Below are 18390 nucleotides of genomic sequence, written 5' to 3' on the forward strand. Positions count from 1 at the left end.
GTAAATAATCAATTTGAATTTCCCCATATTGTAAATAATTGCATGATTTGGGTAGCATTCAACTTTCTGTCTTAGGATATTGAGATCATGTCTAGATACCCATATTTATATTTCAGCAGGAACTGTTGTTGAAACCCACATTAGTGACTAAAGTCCTTCCTACTACATTAGTATATCTGGAATTTGTGAATTTAATCAATGAGTGTCTACAAAAGGTCTTAATACAATGATTTGACAATATCATCAATGCTAGAAACTCACATTTAAATATATAACCAATTTTATATATTTAAAAATACATAAAAATTTTAAAAGTGTTTATAATACTGATGTAAATGTTTTAACATTTATTTTAACCATACATATGAATGCTGGAATCAGCTACACCATCTCAAGCATGAGAGAACTATGGATAATTGTGCAGCCCAAGTGTCCATCAGTAGATGAATGGAGAAAAAACCTGTGGTACATTTACATAATGCGATACTACTCAGCAATAAAAACAAAAGGAAATCTTACCTTTTGTGACAGCATGGGTGGACCTGGAGATCATTGTTCCAAGTGAAATAAGGCACTCAGAGAAAGACAAGTAGCATATGATTTCACTCACATGTGGAATCTAGTGAACAAAATAAACTACTAACAAACAAAATAGAAACAGACTTAGAGACTGACAGCTGCCAGAGGAGAGGGGGTTTGCAGGGCTGAGTGAAAAAGGCGAAGGGTTTAAGCAAAAAAAAAAACAAAACAAAAAAACCTCATAGACACAGACAATAGTGTGGTGATTACCAGAGAATTAAGGGGTGGGGAGAGGTAGAAGAGGGTACAGGGGGATAAATGGTGATGGAAGGAGACTTGACTTAGGGTGGTGAACACACAGGGCAATATACAGATGATGAATCATAGAATTTTACACCTATATAATTTTGTTAACCAATGTTACCCCAATAAATTCAATAAAAAATAAAAAAGTATAGAGGACTACAAGAGAAATATGTAGTAACTTAGTTTTATATACATACTATATATAATACTCAGAAATTAAAATTTAAAATATAATTATATATACACTTTTGTGAATATATAATGTGTATACAAATTATATCTATAATAATGTAGTTATTGAATAGGTAGAAAAGTATATAGAAATATATAGAGAAATATATAAAGATGCAGTCATATATATATATATAAAGCTATATAGATATACATTTATATCCATAGCTTTTAATTGTACATAAACATGTATATATAAATATATAATGCATATATATATATGCATATGTATAGGCACACATACAATCAAATACAGAGAGGGAGAAATAAAAAAAAATGATAGACAGCATTACCTCTAGACTGGACAAAAAGGCAGATTTAACAAGTCAAATGTAAAATTTATTCATACAGACAAAATTCAGGTGGATCAAAATAAAGAAAAGTTATCAAAACACTTAAGAGATCAGCTGTATAAAATATCTGAAAGAATTAAGAAGAAATCAAAGCTAAAAGCAATATATGTAGATAAAATCTCAGTTTTTCAAATTTGGAAATATATGGACCCTCACGATAAAAATAAACACTAAAAGCTAAGCACAAAATTGCATCTGTATTTGGATATGTCATTTTTAAACCTCAAAGATAGAGGGGAAAAGTTAACTATCAAAAAGTAAAGGCAAAGTGCTTTAAAAAAGCCACACACACAAAAAAAATATTATTGTCAGTTAACTCTGACTCTAATCGATAAGGTGACAGGTTTTTGCCTTTGGTTTTCATAGTGGTTCTGGAGAGGCGAGACTGGGACTAACGGTCGTATTTCATTAGTCTCGTAATTTTTAGTTGGATGTCATACAGTGTGGAAACCCAGAGGAGTCTCAAATGACAATATATTTCCTCTGAGAACAGTCGTCATTTTCTGTGATAAGCAGTGAAAGAGGGAGATCATTACTTTAATGCGATCCGCACTGAGCTAAGCGAAGGCAAATTTGCAGTTTCCTTTAGGTTCCATCTGTTTCAGGCGTGTGGGTGTTTCTGGCAGGGCCCTCCCTCTAGGGCTTTCAGTGGGGCGCCTGCTTGTGCACCAGGCCATTCACCCTGCCCCTAACTCCAGTCATTGCTCAACAAGAGATGGCAACACACACACACACACACACACACACACACACACACACACACACACACACACACACACACACACACAAAACAAGCAAAAATAACCTCCTTTGTTTTCCAGGGCTTTCCAGCTTAGGGTTTTAGCCTCCCAGTCATTGCTCAACAAGAGATGGCAACACACACACACACACACCAGGCCATTCACCCTGCCCCTAATTCCAGTCATTGCTCAACAAGAGATGGCAACACACACACACACACACACACACACACACACACACACACACAAAAACAAGCAAAAATAACCTCCTTTGTTTTCCAGGGCTTTCCAGCTTAGGGTTTTAGCCTCCCGCTAAACTTCCACTTTAAACTTTCAATTGAACCAATGTCCTTCGGAAAACCAGCCATGTGGTTGAGACCCCCCCTCAATTTCCAAATTAATTACAGGCCCTAAAGACTTCTATAAAAATTCCAGTTTCCCTGCCTCCAGGTTGGAATTCCAGCCTCCCGTCAGTTCCTAGTGTAAGAAGCAGGTACTTTGTCATCAGCAGTTCACCTCTGCACGCCTTTGCCCCCTGGAGTCCACTCCCTCGAGTTATCCTGCTTTAGCAGTCCTCTCGTGCCATTAAGAAGAATTTCTTGAATGATCCAGCCTTTTCTCTTTTTATCAGTGGGAGTATTGGTCAATCAAAAACTGTTTTACTCGGGCCCACATTTTATAAAGCAAGAGTCATTTGGGAACAGTCTCATTCAATAGTTGGGGTAGAAACTGGGCTTGGAAGAAAGGACACTGTTCAATAATAATGTAATTGTCATCGAGGTGCTAGCTGCCTAGATGTTTGCTGACACGCAACAGATATTTGTTCTTTTTTCTTTCTTTTTTCTTTTTTTTTCTTTTTTAAAAATATGTTTGTTGGATAATGACTTCAACTTTATCATTAACTAATATATTGACAATGAAACAAGTTTATTTAAAATTAAAAACCAGGTTCAGAAGATGCTTTTTAAGTAGCATTACTCTAAAACAACAACAAAAGCATAAAATGTTCCCTGATTAAAATGTAGTTTTTCCTGCTATCCCCTACTCTTTAAATTGTGATAAGTAAGCTTTTGACGTTAGCATCAAAAAATCCACTGTATAATTTTGACTTCTTAACCAAATGCCTATAGCAAATGGGCTGCAGCCATGTCACAAAGTCTGTGAATAGAGGCTTAAACCAGGAGTCTGTGCACACAATTACTTTGTTGATTCATTTTGTCATATAAAAATATAACCTAATCCCCCAATATCAAATCATTAGTCTACAGAGTAAGTCTGTTTTGCTTCATGATCTTTTATGCTGCCTCTTAAGGCTAGGTTTTATTTGAGGCAAGGAGTTTCGCTAGCCTAATTCCTAGACTTAATACCAATTGTCAAGTGCATTTATAAATCTCACAGACTTTAGTTGGGGGAAAAAGTAATTTATAATTGTTATACACTTGTTTCTCAGCTTCCAGGGTTCTAAAGAGCACTTAACGTGCCTTTCGAATTTGAAAATCCTTACCATAATTGTGTTGATAATTTACTATCAAGGACATCTACTACTCATATTTACCTGTTTCCTTCTTATATGTGCTTTCTATTTTTGTAGACACTTGCATTTTTAAAAAATAAATGAATCCAAATAACACATTCTTTTAAAAATAATGAAAGAACTGCACTAAAAATTACCATTTTAAACATATTAAACACAAAGTTTTGTAGGCTGTCCTTTTCGCCTTGTAGCAACATTTTGAAGATTTTGTTTAGTTTTATTGCCTTTTATTATTTTTTGCAATATTTCTACTTCTAAAAATGAGGTCATATTATTTATAAATCTTTTATGGCTTTTAGCAAAACACTTAAATAGAAAAATACTGCCTTTCCTTATGGCTATATGAGTTTAGTGAGAGAATATCTAAATTCGAGTTTACATTGCATTGAGTTTAAGATAAGGAACATTTTCAACTTTGACCATGTTTAAAATGTTTCTTTTGGTGTCTTTTCTTTCAAATTTCAGTTCATTTGTAGTGAAATGCTATTATTTAGTTTGATATATATACCGAATACCACGGGAGATTTTAGGGTTTATTTTGTACTTCTTTAGCATTGTCAGATTTGTGGTAGTCAATATTCCTATAGTTTATTTCTGTCTTTCAAACCACAACTCACAGCTGGTGGTGTAATTTCTCTACAGAGCACAACCATTTAAAATTCTGTTTTTATCCACAGGGTTTTAAAAGACCATTTAGCGGTTCGTTCGTTCCTAAATAAAATAGCACCACAGCCTGTCCTGAGAATATAGCTGCACATGAAGCCTCAGACGTCCTCTAGTGGATGTGGGAGCAGCTGTGCCTGCGGAGTTGCTCCCCTAGGGGCGGGATGAGGCTGATCTTGTTCTGCTAGAGTCTCCTTTCTCCTCCCAGTCAGATCTCACTCAGTCCGCACCCACAGCATTGGTCCGGTCACACCTGAGGGAACCACAGTATCCTTCATGCAAGGTAGAACCCAAAGCTTCACTAGACACAGGCAGTCTGTATGCAGCCTTGACCCTGAAATGGGGAAGTGTGACTTGCAAGTGTAGTGATTCGATTTGTTTTAGAGGGCCTGTTCCTCTAGAGAAATATATATATATATATATATATATATATACACATATATATATATGCTTTTCTTATCTCATTTATTTTAATCTCTGCTGATTTATTTTTTCACTTTTATATATCTTTTGCAAATGGGTTTGCCAGCCCATACCTCCTCCCAGATTCTTATATTATAGTCCTACTCACAGTGACAAGAAGAAGACAGCTGACTCATTCTCACTAAGAAAACAATAAGATTAAAAACAAAATTAAAATAGGACTAATTTTACCAGTTTTTGCCACTTTGTTTTGCTTTCCCTCTTATTATATACTTTTGCCTTAATTCCTTCCTTGCTCAGAACCTGGTAAATGATAATGCTGCCTGAGTGCAGGAGTCATCTACTCCACCCGGTGCCTTCAGGCAGGGGGACTTGAAGCAAAAATAGGCTGTGTGTTCTAAAGCTCTCCAAGGACTTATCCTTATAATTTCCTTCAGTGTTTATAAATTTAGAGACTCCAAACAGAAATTCTTCTACTTTGGCTCATCTATTCCCTACTAAAAATAATAGAATTTGGTAAAATTATGTGAAAAATAATAGGTAAGGGCCCGGCCAGGTATGGCTCAGCAGTTGAGCATTGACCTAGGATCCAGGAGATCACCTTTGATTCCTGTCAGGGCACATGCCCAGGTTGCGAGCTCTGTCCCCAGTCGCAGGCAGCTGATCGATGATTCTCTCTCATCATTGATGTTTCTCTCTCTCTCCCTCTCACTTCCTCTCTCTGAAATCAATAAAAATATTTAAAAAATAAAATAATAGGTAAGGGCTTCTCTTTCCCTTTTTTTGTTTTTTGTAAACTGCTGTTTTTATCTCTACTTTAAAATTATATTATTGTGTTATATTTACGAATCATTTTGAATTTGGAAAATGGATAGTAATAGATTGATTACTAACCTCCTCTGAGAGCATAGCCTAAGTTTCTCTATCTATTTGGTGAAATTAAGATGGTTATAACTATTTTATCCACATTATTTCTGAATCTGAAAGCAGAAACCCGAGACAATGGATGGTTGTGTTTATCTGGGATTTAAAAATTACCAAGAAGGAGTGTGGCAGATGGTCAAAGGAATGACATTCCAGGTGCAAATAAGAACCTAATGGCATATTGGATCAGACATTTGTCGTTTGGCAGAAACACAAGTGAGGCCAGGAGGATATTTACAAATGTAAATGAACAGGAGGATCAAGAGTCTAAAAAATGAGATTAGGTCAATTCTAAGATTAAAAGAAAGGAAGTCAGGAAACATAAGAGAGAATAAACCTTCATTAGGAACATGAGGAGGCCTTGCTGCTGAAGTGCTACAAGATATATTAGTTCATTTTGGTTTAATTTCTTAATACGTGTCAACATAATAAAGACACCATAACAAAAGACAAATTTCTGCTTAGTAGAGTTCAAATCATTATTTATCTAGTACCTATTATGTGAAAGGAGCTTCACAGGAAAGCAGAAAAGCATTGTTTCATGCATGGGCTGTGATAATAGTTAAATTATGAATGGATCTTACTGCTGCTGAAAGACCAGGAAAAAAGTAAAAACAATGTGAAGACGCATATTTACCTGTCTGGTGGAGGCTAAGATTCTATTTCCAACTTTCTCTTCAGACATATTTTTTTTTAAAGTTCAATAAGAGATCCGTATCTGAGAATTTCAGTTGTTTCTGCAGTTCTGCTAGATTTGGAAATATTATTTTAATAGTGTGGTAAGATATGCTTGAGATAAAGTATATGTTTCTGCCTGCTTATCAAACAAGAAGTCTGTTGAAATGGCAGGGAGTGGATGAGTGTCTAATAATTTAAGAGCTTTGAAGAACACATAGATTTAACAGTTTCCAAGATATAAGGTAATATTAGGCTTTAACATAGGATTTGTTTTTGCTCCAGGAAGTGTTTTTAAAGCATACCTTATTTTAACTTAAACTGTATTATTGTTTACAAAAGTAGAAATAGAGATTAGAATCTTTCAAGGTCATTCAAAATACTGGAAAGGAAAAAAATGGGCACAAACTGATAGTTCCAGAAAACTGTATCTGAATTACAGAATCAGTGGGCAGCTTGGATTATCTGAGCCTTCTATTCCTGTAGAAATATAGAGGTTGGAAGTATAACTACCTAACAATATATTTTACTATAAATATTTTTGTGGAAGGTCTCCGCAAAATTATCGATTATAAAATTTCTGTAGGTCTTATAGCTACAAAAATAAATTTTATTATTATTATTTCTTTTCAAAGAACTCCAAATTTTAATTATTTCACAATCACCACACTGTGTCTACATGAGTCAAATATATCTGCCTGGCAGTCTCCCTAATTTCTCCTATATGTGCATCTCCTTTTCTGAACAAGAAATGGATATATAACAAAATAAAGAGTTCATGGACATCTCTTTGTAAGTTTGGAACATGCTCAAGGCTATTTCTACTGAAGATATAGTTGCTGTGAATATCAGGACTATATTGATTATATTCATAAATATATTAATTACTAAGAAAGTTTGCCAAATTTTTCTGGGCAATTTCTAAGACCCGTTGGTCACCTAAATCCACAAGTGACATGTAGAATTCTCACAGTCTGATTTTTCAAAGATTCTTCATATGATAAATATTTCTAACTTCCTATCCCAGTCAAGTTCTTCTAAATACACACTCCATTCCATTGAAGCAACACTTTCAGGGTAGGAAATCCAAAAGTATGCACAGTATTCCAATGAAGTCTTCTCAGCACAGAGATGCATAGAAATGCCATACCTTTACTGAATGCTCCTTAGACTGTTTTAATTTATTTGGCCTCCCTAAGGCCATCTCCCTCATATGATACTTTTCAAAGTTTATAATCTAATGTGCGTATTTATTTTATGTCTTCTTGTTAGTTTAAGGTCTTGTGCTGGTTGTTCAAAATCCCCTTGAATGCTAATCCAGTATATTAGCTAAATGAGCTTGGCTGGCAAGCCAGTGTCCTATAAGCTTCTGTCTTCATCCAAAAACTCTTGCGAGTTAGAATTAAGAACCAAGCTTGCGTCTGCATTATTAGAGTGTCCGCCATTTCACACTGATAATTAGCACTTCTCACCTGCAGATGCTCTAGCCTACTATGGTTGGACTTTATTCATCTCATATTAAATTATTTTGATCTATTTGGAAGTCACACAATACTGTCTATAATATTTGGTTTCTTTTTAAAAAGTGTATTTATAGTTTAGAGATTTGTTGTTGCTCTTGTCTAATTTTGCAGTTTCGCCTAGACAAATTTTGTTCTCTACATCTATATATGCATATGCATATACATATATATGTGTGTATATATGTATATATATATGTGTGTACATATGTATATATATGTATATGTGTGTGTGTGTGTGTGTATTATATATCTCCCTTTCATTTTTGTTAAAAGTTTTCTTTTCAAGTTTAGTGAGCCTTCCGCCAAGCACGTTTTTGCAGTTCTGGTGAGGTGTGCACTATCTCTTGTCAAGAGCCTGTTATTCTGTGCTAAGCTTTTCTAGGTGAGCAGCTCTTTGCTTCCTAAGTCATCTTCTTTTCAAAAGTGAAACCTTCAACTGGAAAAAAAAAAAAAGAACATTTTTATACCTCCACAAGTTGGATAGCTTTCTATTTAAGAATTTAAACACTACAAACAGATTCTTGCTGTCTTCTTGTTTCTGTTGCATTTCCAATAAATATTCTGAAAGAGAGCGCACTTCCAAATTAAGAATGTACATTGCACGCTAGCCCAGAGCCATCAAGGAAGTCCCCGCCTTCCTGTGCATGTTATCCTGCCATTCCACAGGTCGTTTTTCATGTTTACTGAGATCAGGGCCAGTGCCTTACATCTCTTCTTCAGAGGGCCAGCAGTGAGGTTCTTAAACATGTCTGTGCCTGTGAACACTTTGTTCATAGTTTTTCCTTAGACTAAGGAGTTGTGCATATAGGTAAGTTTAGGTTAGCCATGATACAACATCCTACAACTAATAGACCTGCTTCCTCAGAGCTCATGTGTTCTGGGAGGGTACCTGTGATTGCTGATACTGTTAGACAACACGTATGATGCTATTTCTCCTCTTTTCCCTCCTCTATTATGAAACCTACTTCAGAATAGACAATTGATTTTTTTTTTATATACCTCTATTGTCAGGTAAGAAAATGTTTTTAATTCCTTATCAGATTACTCATATATGCTCTAAAACAAAACTCCAACAACTCATATATCTGTGTCTATAGCTATATATACCTATATATATACACATCTATATATAATACATACATGAGATTATGTATATATATAGAATTCGTGTGTTCTATTGTATTACATTTAATATTTGGAAAGTCTATTGTTTTTTTATTGCATTAATTTGGCAATGTACAATAAAGAAAATATTTTAACGTGACTATCATAAACAAACTTATGTATGTCACAGCATTCCAATTTTTAAAATAAAAGAAATTGGTATGAGAGAAAAAAATCCCTAAATATAATTATAGAATGATTCATTTACATCTTAGTGAAAAGTAAGTAAGTCACAGGCTGCGTTCTCTGGGAAGTGACCCTGAATTGGAGTTCAGGGGGCAGGATGTTTACTGGGGTGTGCCCTTGGGATCAACCTCTGCGCAGCACAGCAAAATGAAGAAGGGGTGGGAAGAGAGAAACCGAGCTCCCGTGCCATTTCAGTGCCTCCACGCTGACCCCGTGGGAAAGCTCGGGAACTAAACTTGCCCTTCAATACTGTCTGTATTCAGAGGACATGGCTCAACCTTTATGACTTTGCAGCAATCGCTCACTGACTGTGTGCTGCTCCAGAATGGCGTGACCCTGTGCCAGCCAGCAATCAGCAGCAGGGGAAGCGGGGGACCTGAGCAGCTCACCCAGCTGTGCACCAGGAGGGCCTGTAGCTAACTGACACGGGCTGAGGAATGACAATGCAAAAATGACCATTACCCTGAAGCCTCCGATCCCAACTGGAAGTGAATGGTAGAGAAGAGGCAGCATGACAGTGGGGTTTTGCGCAGGGTTCTAGAACGTGCTGTGACTGTGTTCCGACCGTTCTTTAGCTCTGTGATTTGGGCCAGTTTATCCTCTGGGACTCAGCTTTTTGTTTTCAAATGAATACTTATAGTAAAAATAACTCCCCCTAAACTGTAAGGAATTTAACATCCTCTCCCTTTAAGGTGTGTGGATTGATCGAAATATATCACACAAGCATTTACTGTAGTGCTTAGCATTTAAAAACCATGTAAAAGGACAATAACTATTGTTTTCATCGTTTACTTTCCTGTGATGTGCTTCTTATAACATATGAATGTGCCAAGTCTCAACTCAGTCTAAAAACGTTTATCACTTGATCTGTTGCCCCCATAAATATATTATCTATACCAGTGGGCCCTAAACTTTCTTGTACATTAATATCATTTAAATAGTTTACTAAAAATCTAGATGTCCATTCCTATCACATATTCAGAGCCACCAGATTTGGGGCTGGGACCACTGGCTCACCCCAAAGTTTGGTACCAATTGCTTTCTCCCTCCTTTGTCCTCCACTATTTCCCCTCTCCTTTAGTCTGGATTCTATTAATTTTTCAAATAGGTTTCTCAGTTTGAGAACCAATATTAGTTACTCTTTAATAACTGCCCCTTCATGTTCCCTCTTCCATTTCATAAACTGGAAAGAAAAAAAAAAAAAAGTCACACATACCCATTGTATTCACTAAAGGAAATGTGAATCTCGAACGGCACTTGACTAAGTACATTTTGTTTTGCTTATGTCTGTCATAGATAACACAGCCAGCATTCTGACCAGGCGGAGGCGATTTAGTCGAACTATTCAGGATGTGTATTATCTGCCCATTATGATCTCTGACGGTGGAATCCCCTCTCTCAGCAGCAGCAGCACCCTCACCATCAGGGTTTGTGCGTGCGAGAGAGATGGGCGCGTGCGGACCTGCCACGCCGAAGCGTTCCTGTCCTCGGCTGGCTTGAGCACAGGAGCCTTAATCGCTATTCTTCTGTGTGTGGTCATTCTCCTGGGTAAGTCGCTCTGGCCCCAGTGATGTGCAACAGGGCGTCCACAGGTACCTGCAGTGGCAGAAATTAAGGAACAGGAATGCATGATGTGAGGGACAGGACGTGGCCGGGCAGATTTGATTTTCACTGACTTAATACCACAGGAAGTCTGGAAATAATTTGGTTCAGATTTAATTTAAAAAGTTGAAATAGCAGAAAAAAAGAATGGAATATGAGAGAAATCATTTTGGAAAGGGTCTATCCTAGAAACAATTAATATTAAATATTTTAAATCCCATCCTGAACAGGCTTTTACAGTCTATTTCAAAGAACAAAAGTGACATCATTCTAAAATGAACCTGAACACAAAATTTAAAAAATTGATTTCTTGTAGAAACTTCTATTAGTCTAAAATACTAGTTAGTCCTCAATGTTAGCTGAATTCTAAAGTTATTAAGTCCAAGTAACTTGGGCCTTAGAGATATTAAAATACAACTAATAGGATTTTTATTTGATTAAAAATAAAATATTTTTTATTATTTTAATAGTCTAAATCTTGTCACAACCTCATTTGTAGCTGTTATTGCATATATAAACTTTTTAGAATTGCTATTTAATACAAGACAGAAAATCTAGATTTTTTTTATAACAAGAAAAATAGATATAAAGAATTTTTATGCTTTATAATTCAAAGTGGATATATATTTGTTTTTCCAGTGTGTTCTCTCCTTTTGTCTTTCTCTTAGCAGCCTTATCTTTGGTTCTTTTCTGGGTACTGTACATACAAAGAAACAAAACAAAACAAAAAGCTATATGCTTTGGTGAAACAGAGATATTCTTCCAAGGAATGTTTCCTGTTTTGTTTCTGGGGTAGAAACCAAATGACCTGTACAGAGGGAGTGGAGAGCGAGGTGGAATGAAGCTGAAAGGTAGAAGAGAGACTCAGGCAGGAGTGAGACAGTCGGGGGCTTCTTGGACAAGGTGAATGTAGTGGGCTTTGTCCCAGGGGTATAAAGAGAGGTTTAAAGTAACAGAATCTCATCATAAATTTACATTTTGAAAAAAGATGACTATTAATGAAGTAAAGAACAGGACTCATGGAGGCAAGAGAGGACATAGGCAAAGTGATGAGGTAGGAAACGAAGCATCTCCTTCAGACATAGCACACTTGACTAGCAGACTTAAGAGTGTAGCTGTTATCAAGATGTTTTAGGAGAAATCAGAAGTTACCTTGGATAATACAGTGCAAGTTCCCAGATGAAAGTATTTATCAAAATTTTAACTAAAGCACCTGAGATTCCATTTGAAAAGTGCAATGTTAATCAATTCATGTCTCTCAACAGAAATTAATGTCTATGCCATAATGTCCTTTTTGGAAAAAACTTTCCACGGGCAGAAAGTAAAATTGCCAATAAAAAGTGATCTTGGGGTAAATTTGATATATGGCTGAATTAGAACCATATCAAAGAAGACCTTTTATCTCTTGCTGAATGTGGATCCTGATCTTCCAAGCTGGTGGACGTCAGAAGCGCACTTTGTTGAAGTCACTATAGCTAGAGAATATAAAGAGATAATAGAGCAGGACTGATCTGTGATAAACTCCAATGTAATCATTAAGTCAAGAAGGATCAGAGAGCAGAGAGAGCAAAGGAGAAGTCAGGGAAGGAAGAAGAATGTTAGGAAATACGGCATAAAAGTCAAAGGAACAAACCTATCAAAGAGGACAGACCATTCAACAATGTCAAAAGCTGTCCAGAGGTTAGATAAATTGATTACCAAAAAGTATCAGTTGCACTTAGCAACCTGGAATATGGAGGTTTGGTGCACCACAGCAAGACCTGTTTTACTGTGGTCTAGTCTTTTACAGCAGATGCCTGGTGAAAAGGGAAATCAGATGAATCAGGCTTTCTGGAGAGGATTTATTTATATATTCATTGGTCACAATACTATTTTCTTTAGATATTAACACATTACATTTTTATCTTGGAAAATTAAAACAAAGCAAAATACATGAACAAACCAGAAAGAGAAAATAAAACTAAATGAAACAACTACAACTATTGATCCCTTTAAGGTTTCTTTCTTTCTTTCTTTCTTTCTTTCTTTCTTTCTTTCTTTCTTTCTTTCTTTCTTTCTTTCTTTCTTTCTTTCTTTCTTTCTTTCTTTCTTTCTTTCTTTCTTTCTTTCTTTCTTTCTTTCTTTCTTTCTTTCTTTCTTTCTTTCTTTCTTTCTTTCTTTCTTTCTTTCTTTCTTTCTTTCTTTCTTTCTTTCTTTCTTTCTTTCTTTCTTTCTTTTCTTTCTTTTCTTTCTTTTCTTTCTTTCTTTCTTTCATCGCAAAGAACTTATGCACCCCTATGTTCACAGCAGCTCAATTCACAATAGCTAAGATTCGGAAACAGCCCTTTACGGTTTTTAACTTAAACCACAAAGTATAGAATTCAGTGACTTTAACGTAAGTTCTTCCAGTGTCCTTATTCTGAAAGATAGTTCAATTGGGAGAAGCAGGTTACCTTTGGCTTTTGTTATCATTAATCATCATAAAGCTATTTTCCTTTACTAATATAAGACCTTAATATACAGGTCCATTTAAGGTGTATTATGTAAAATAATATTTTATTATTTCTTGAAACAATATTTTCATTTAATTTGCTTGATAAAACTTTATTTTCCCTTTGGGATAAATAAGAGAACGTTTCTAAATGTTATCCTATCCCTAAACACTAATGAAGCCAAGATGCTATTCGATATGTTTCCTCACTCAATTTTTATTGAAACTCAATTTTTTTTTTATAGTTTTATCCAAAGGTTGCAGAATAATTTCTTAAGCTTGGGTTTAAACAATCATTATTTATAATGTAATTTATATTTTATGACATTTTAAGTGTTTTTATTGTTATTCAGAAGGTATCTAACCAACGGACTCAGGATATAGTCATTTGTAACTTTAAAATAATGGCGGTTAAGGTGTGACTTTATAATTTCTTAGGAAGATATCAGCAACACCAGAGGCAGAAAAACATTATTTTAGACCTTGTAATTCTGAAATAACATTCCAACCTAAAACAGCTGAACATTTTATGAAATTAATATTTTAATACTGAAATGTTTTAACTAGTAGCCATTTGTTTGTGAAATGACCTTAATTGTGTAAACCTAGCCCTAGTTTTGCCATTAATTAATGCTTTGACCTTAGGCAACCCATTCTAGATTCTACAGGATTTCGGAATCTGTGAAAATAAAGTTTCAATTTGAAGGACCTAGAGCTATCTCTAAAATACTGTGGTGCTTATTTTCAAACATTAAATTTTTTTTGAGTAAAATTATGTGTCTGGTATTATTAGTAACCATAAGCTGATTTTAAAGATATTTAAAAATTATTTTCTTACTGAGGCTATTACTACGCATGAAGAGTCACTTAGCACAATGCCCTGTGGCCAGTTTCACAGAGGGGATTCTTTGTCATCCACACGAGAATTGTTCATGGAGTATCTACTGTGTGCCATCTGCTCCAGAAACACCCACTGAACAACCATGTATGTGAAGATGTAGAGTCATCAAAAAGCACATCTTCCAATCCATGTTTCCACATTCTTCTCTGAGTTGTTTTGAATTTGCCTTTGACTAGAGGCACCATATGTTCATATTCGTCCTGATGTCCTGATCTAATTATAAACAACATCTCTTTCACTCGTAAAAGTGTTTCAGATCGCATGATTAATTATGTGTTGATCCCCATACCAATTAGGTATGCAACAACTCTAGGAATATATGCCACTGGAAAATAACTATCGATGCCTGGAAAGAAACAGATGCAAATTCTCAAAGTTTAAACTTAACTAGCATATACATTTTGGATCAAAAGGTATCGGTAATATTTTCTTAAGTTTTGGAGAAAAAGCAAACATAAGCTACCATAGTAACAAACCCAAGATTATCCCCTGTGTCTCATTAGGCGAATATGGCACTGGCCCTGATGAAGAATGAGAATTACCTCCGGACCTTGACAATGTATTGATCGAGGCCTCCCTGTTATGCATACGCATAAATCCCCTTGACGTCAACCACCAATTATTTCAGCATAAAGGAAAATAACTTGATTTATTGAGAAACGTTAAGAAATTTTGCTGTAATAAATTAGGCAGTGTGTAGAAATAGCTGTTTTAATCTAGAACAGCCTCCTCACTTAATCATAAAGATGAGCAGAAATATATAGTCGATGATAAATCTCAACCTCTGAGTACAATGAAGTGAGTTCCTTGAGGATGCTGCTTGGGCCATTGAATCAGAAAGCTCTAGGCTGGATTTACTCTAAAATAAAGAGCGAAGTATTGAATGAATATGTACTACATTCAGTGAAAGTCTCTCCCTGCCCCAAATAGCTATATTAGAAAGTGTCTTTGAAGGATCAGCGGCACGGATGGGAAACGGCGCCACCCTCTAGGATAGTATTTGGGAAGCAGGACTGGACATCGGCGCTTCATTCTCGGCGTGCCACGGTGACCCCTCTGCAAGCACAGGGACCCAGAGCTTCCCCGTGCCTGCCGCAGTCTCCCCTATGACACTTCCCCACTGCCTCCTCAGGATCCTCTTATTCCATATTTTTCCAGATAATTCTCTGACCATGTCAACAATGTTTTGCCTTTTTCCTTCATCCCCTTAGGCTCCCACTTGCCTTTTCCTTGGAAAATCAGGTTCCTCCCACTGTATTGTGACCACCTCTTCTCACATGCACAGCAGCACACTTCTGCCTCTTGGTTATCCGGTCCACTTCTGGCTGGAAAATCTGCCCCTCTTCCTCTCCACGTTTTGAAGTATTAAGCGCAGATATATTAGGATTATCTATCTAGTTCAAATATAGGCAGAGGTCACTTCTATTGGTTAGGGGTGTGCATTCATGGGGATAAGCTATAAAAAAAAGCAAGGGAGCCATAACAATAAATGTTAAGACGAGAAGTTACTTTTTCGAGGAAGGAGGTAAAAGGGCAGTTTCTAGTGTGCCGGGTATGTTCTTAATCACAGGATACCTAGCCTGGTGTGTGTTTGCTTTACCACCATTTGTTAAAGTTTACATATATTTAGGGTTGCCAGGTAGAATACAGTATACCAAAATTTTTTCAAAATAGACAAAATACAGTATAGAAATATGAATTTCAGATGAAAGTATATGTTTAAAATAATGAAGCAGAATGTGGTAATGGAAACATCATAACCTTTGATGGGAGAAGTCATAGATTCTGGCCCAAGCCCTCCCGCCTGCCATCTGTGTGATCTTAGGCTTAGACTGTAGAAATTCATGTGGTCACTCTTGAGCCTCAGTTTGCTCATTTTTAAAATGAGCAAAGCCCCAGCTCTGTTGTGAAGGTTAAGTAAAGACCTTATGTAAAGACCAGGGCGTCAACTGAAACATTCCTATGAAACCTAAATTGCTTGCAAATAAAATGATGCTTTGGCAGCTGGATAGCAAATGCAGTTATTAATGCACGATCATGTTCTTCTAAAGGGAAATGGGCAAAAAAGATCAACTATGCTCTGATTCCCAACAAAGCATGGGAAGGAAAGGATTTATGGTAGAGGCTCCTTCCTATCCTACAGAAGCTTAATATCCTGCCTGCAGTGTATCTCCCTAGAAGGATTCAGTATCTGTAGACACACCCACACACCCCATCACTTTCCTGGTCAGAATTTCATACTGTTTTTCCTCCCTCGGTTTCCTTGTGTAAACCCTGAACAGCTGTATAGCGATTGTGAGCGCACAGGCCTGGCAAGCGAGAATGTCTTGGCATTCTAGAAAAGATCAGAAACCCCTACTGCTTTATACGGAAAATTACTTTTTACATGCCTTGAGCTATTGAACCCCTCGAGGTGCTATGGAGAGAGTGCAGGTGCCAGGGCTGTGCGACAGGCAAGCCTGAGGCCAGCGCAGGCATGGCCAGGGCTGAGCATTGCTCACGCCAGCTCTCCGCAGGCTTCCTTCTTTTCTTTCTAACTCTTCGCCCTCTTTCCCTTTTTCCCCAGCGATTGTAGTACTTTTTGTCACCCTGAGGCGCAGCCGAAAAGAGCCCCTGATCATCTCAGAGGAAGACGTGCGGGAGAATGTGGTCACCTATGATGACGAAGGGGGCGGGGAGGAAGACACCGAGGCCTTTGACATCAGCGCCCTGAGGAATCCATCTGCGGCCGAGCAGCTCAAGTACCGGAGAGATATCAGACCTGACGTGCAGCTCACCCCCCGGCCCCAGGCACTGTCCACCCTGGAAAGCATCGACGTCCAGGAATTTATTAAGCAGAGACTGGCAGAAGCTGACCTAGATCCCAGCGTCCCCCCTTATGACTCTCTTCAGACTTATGCCTACGAGGGTCAGAGATCGGAGGCTGGGTCTATCAGCTCCCTGGACTCAGCCACCACACAGTCAGACCAGGATTATCACTACCTTGGGGACTGGGGACCAGAGTTTAAAAAGTTAGCTGAACTCTATGGAGAAATAGAATCTGAAAGAACAACTTAGGGGTCAGTTCTCGCAACATTCTAGAATCTGCTTCCTGAGCAAGTGAAGACATAACCTCAGCCATGACCAGGGAGAAGCGTGGGAACAGTACTTGGAACTGAGCAAGCTGTGCACAGCCACTGTAGAAACAAGTGCCCTTTCATGATCGAAACTGGGTTGTTTAATTGGAAGGAAGTCAAACTAAACAAAAACAAAACACAAACAAACAGAGAAAAAGCTGTTGTTCCTTGTGTATATTTTCAATTGCTCAATAAAGTCTGTGGTACTGTTTAATTAAGAATACCTGGATTCAGCCAAACAATCATATTTATTTCAATATTTTGTGATTTTTTTTTTTTTTCCAAAAGCAAAACTTAATAGGAAGGTTCAAAATCACTTATGACTGATTTCTAGGGGTGGTGCACTGTGGAATTAAAAATCACGACTTCTGTGTCCACTTTTCTGGGTGGACTCTTGAGACCCACACTCTGTTGTTGTGACAGATCTCAGTAGCTTTGTCTTATTTTAAATGACGTGAGAGATATCCAGTCTACCAGGCCACTCTGTCATGGACTTGTATGTACCACTTTCCTTTGCCCTCCCCACTTCTTCTCTCCATAGGAAACTGATGGAGCATGGGGATTTGCTGCTTGCACTATAATGTATGCAATTTCTGTGCACTGATTGTGCGCTGCTCTGAAGCACAGAGACTCTCTCTGTCCCACGGGCCCCCTTTTATTTTAACAGAAATAAAAACACTTTTTATTAAATTGATAGAGTGAATGGTTTAAGGTATACCCAGATAATCAGACCTATCAGGGAAAGATTTAATCTAAAAATTAGCTACAAACCTCACCCTGTACAAAACTTTGGGGAACTCTCTTGTTTTTCCTCATTGGTTTTAGTATGTTTTAATCAGCAGATTTTATCATTCCTATACCTAAGATGACTTGTCAAAAATTTCGTGTTTGGTTTATACTTATTTATAACAGGAGCAGTCGTCAAAAATATTACTTCACAAGATTTGAATTGTAGTCTGAAGAGAATATCCTCAAAACTTCATACACTAATGATTGACTTACCTTTATTCCTTACATAGGTTCCGACTTTCCCCATCTCACTGGCTGATTAGCTTTTATA

At 37.0% G+C, this 18390-nt stretch overlaps 1 protein-coding gene across 1 annotated transcript in view; it reads left to right on the forward strand.

Moving 5' to 3' along the window:
• CDH18 (cadherin 18) overlaps positions 1–18020 on the forward strand; it is a 287897-nt gene extending 269877 nt beyond the window's left edge. The window contains exons 11-12 of the mRNA XM_016224168.2: positions 10538–10789; positions 16781–18020. Coding sequence (XP_016079654.1) covers positions 10538–10789; positions 16781–17271 — 743 coding nt within the window. The 3' untranslated portion in view covers positions 17272–18020. The remainder of the gene's footprint in view (positions 1–10537; positions 10790–16780) is intronic.
• The last annotated feature ends 370 nt before the right edge of the window (positions 18021–18390 follow it).

Source organism: Miniopterus natalensis, chromosome 3, assembly GCF_054644295.1.
Source record: "Miniopterus natalensis isolate mMinNat1 chromosome 3, mMinNat1.hap1, whole genome shotgun sequence".
Lineage (NCBI taxonomy): Eukaryota > Metazoa > Chordata > Mammalia > Chiroptera > Miniopteridae > Miniopterus > Miniopterus natalensis.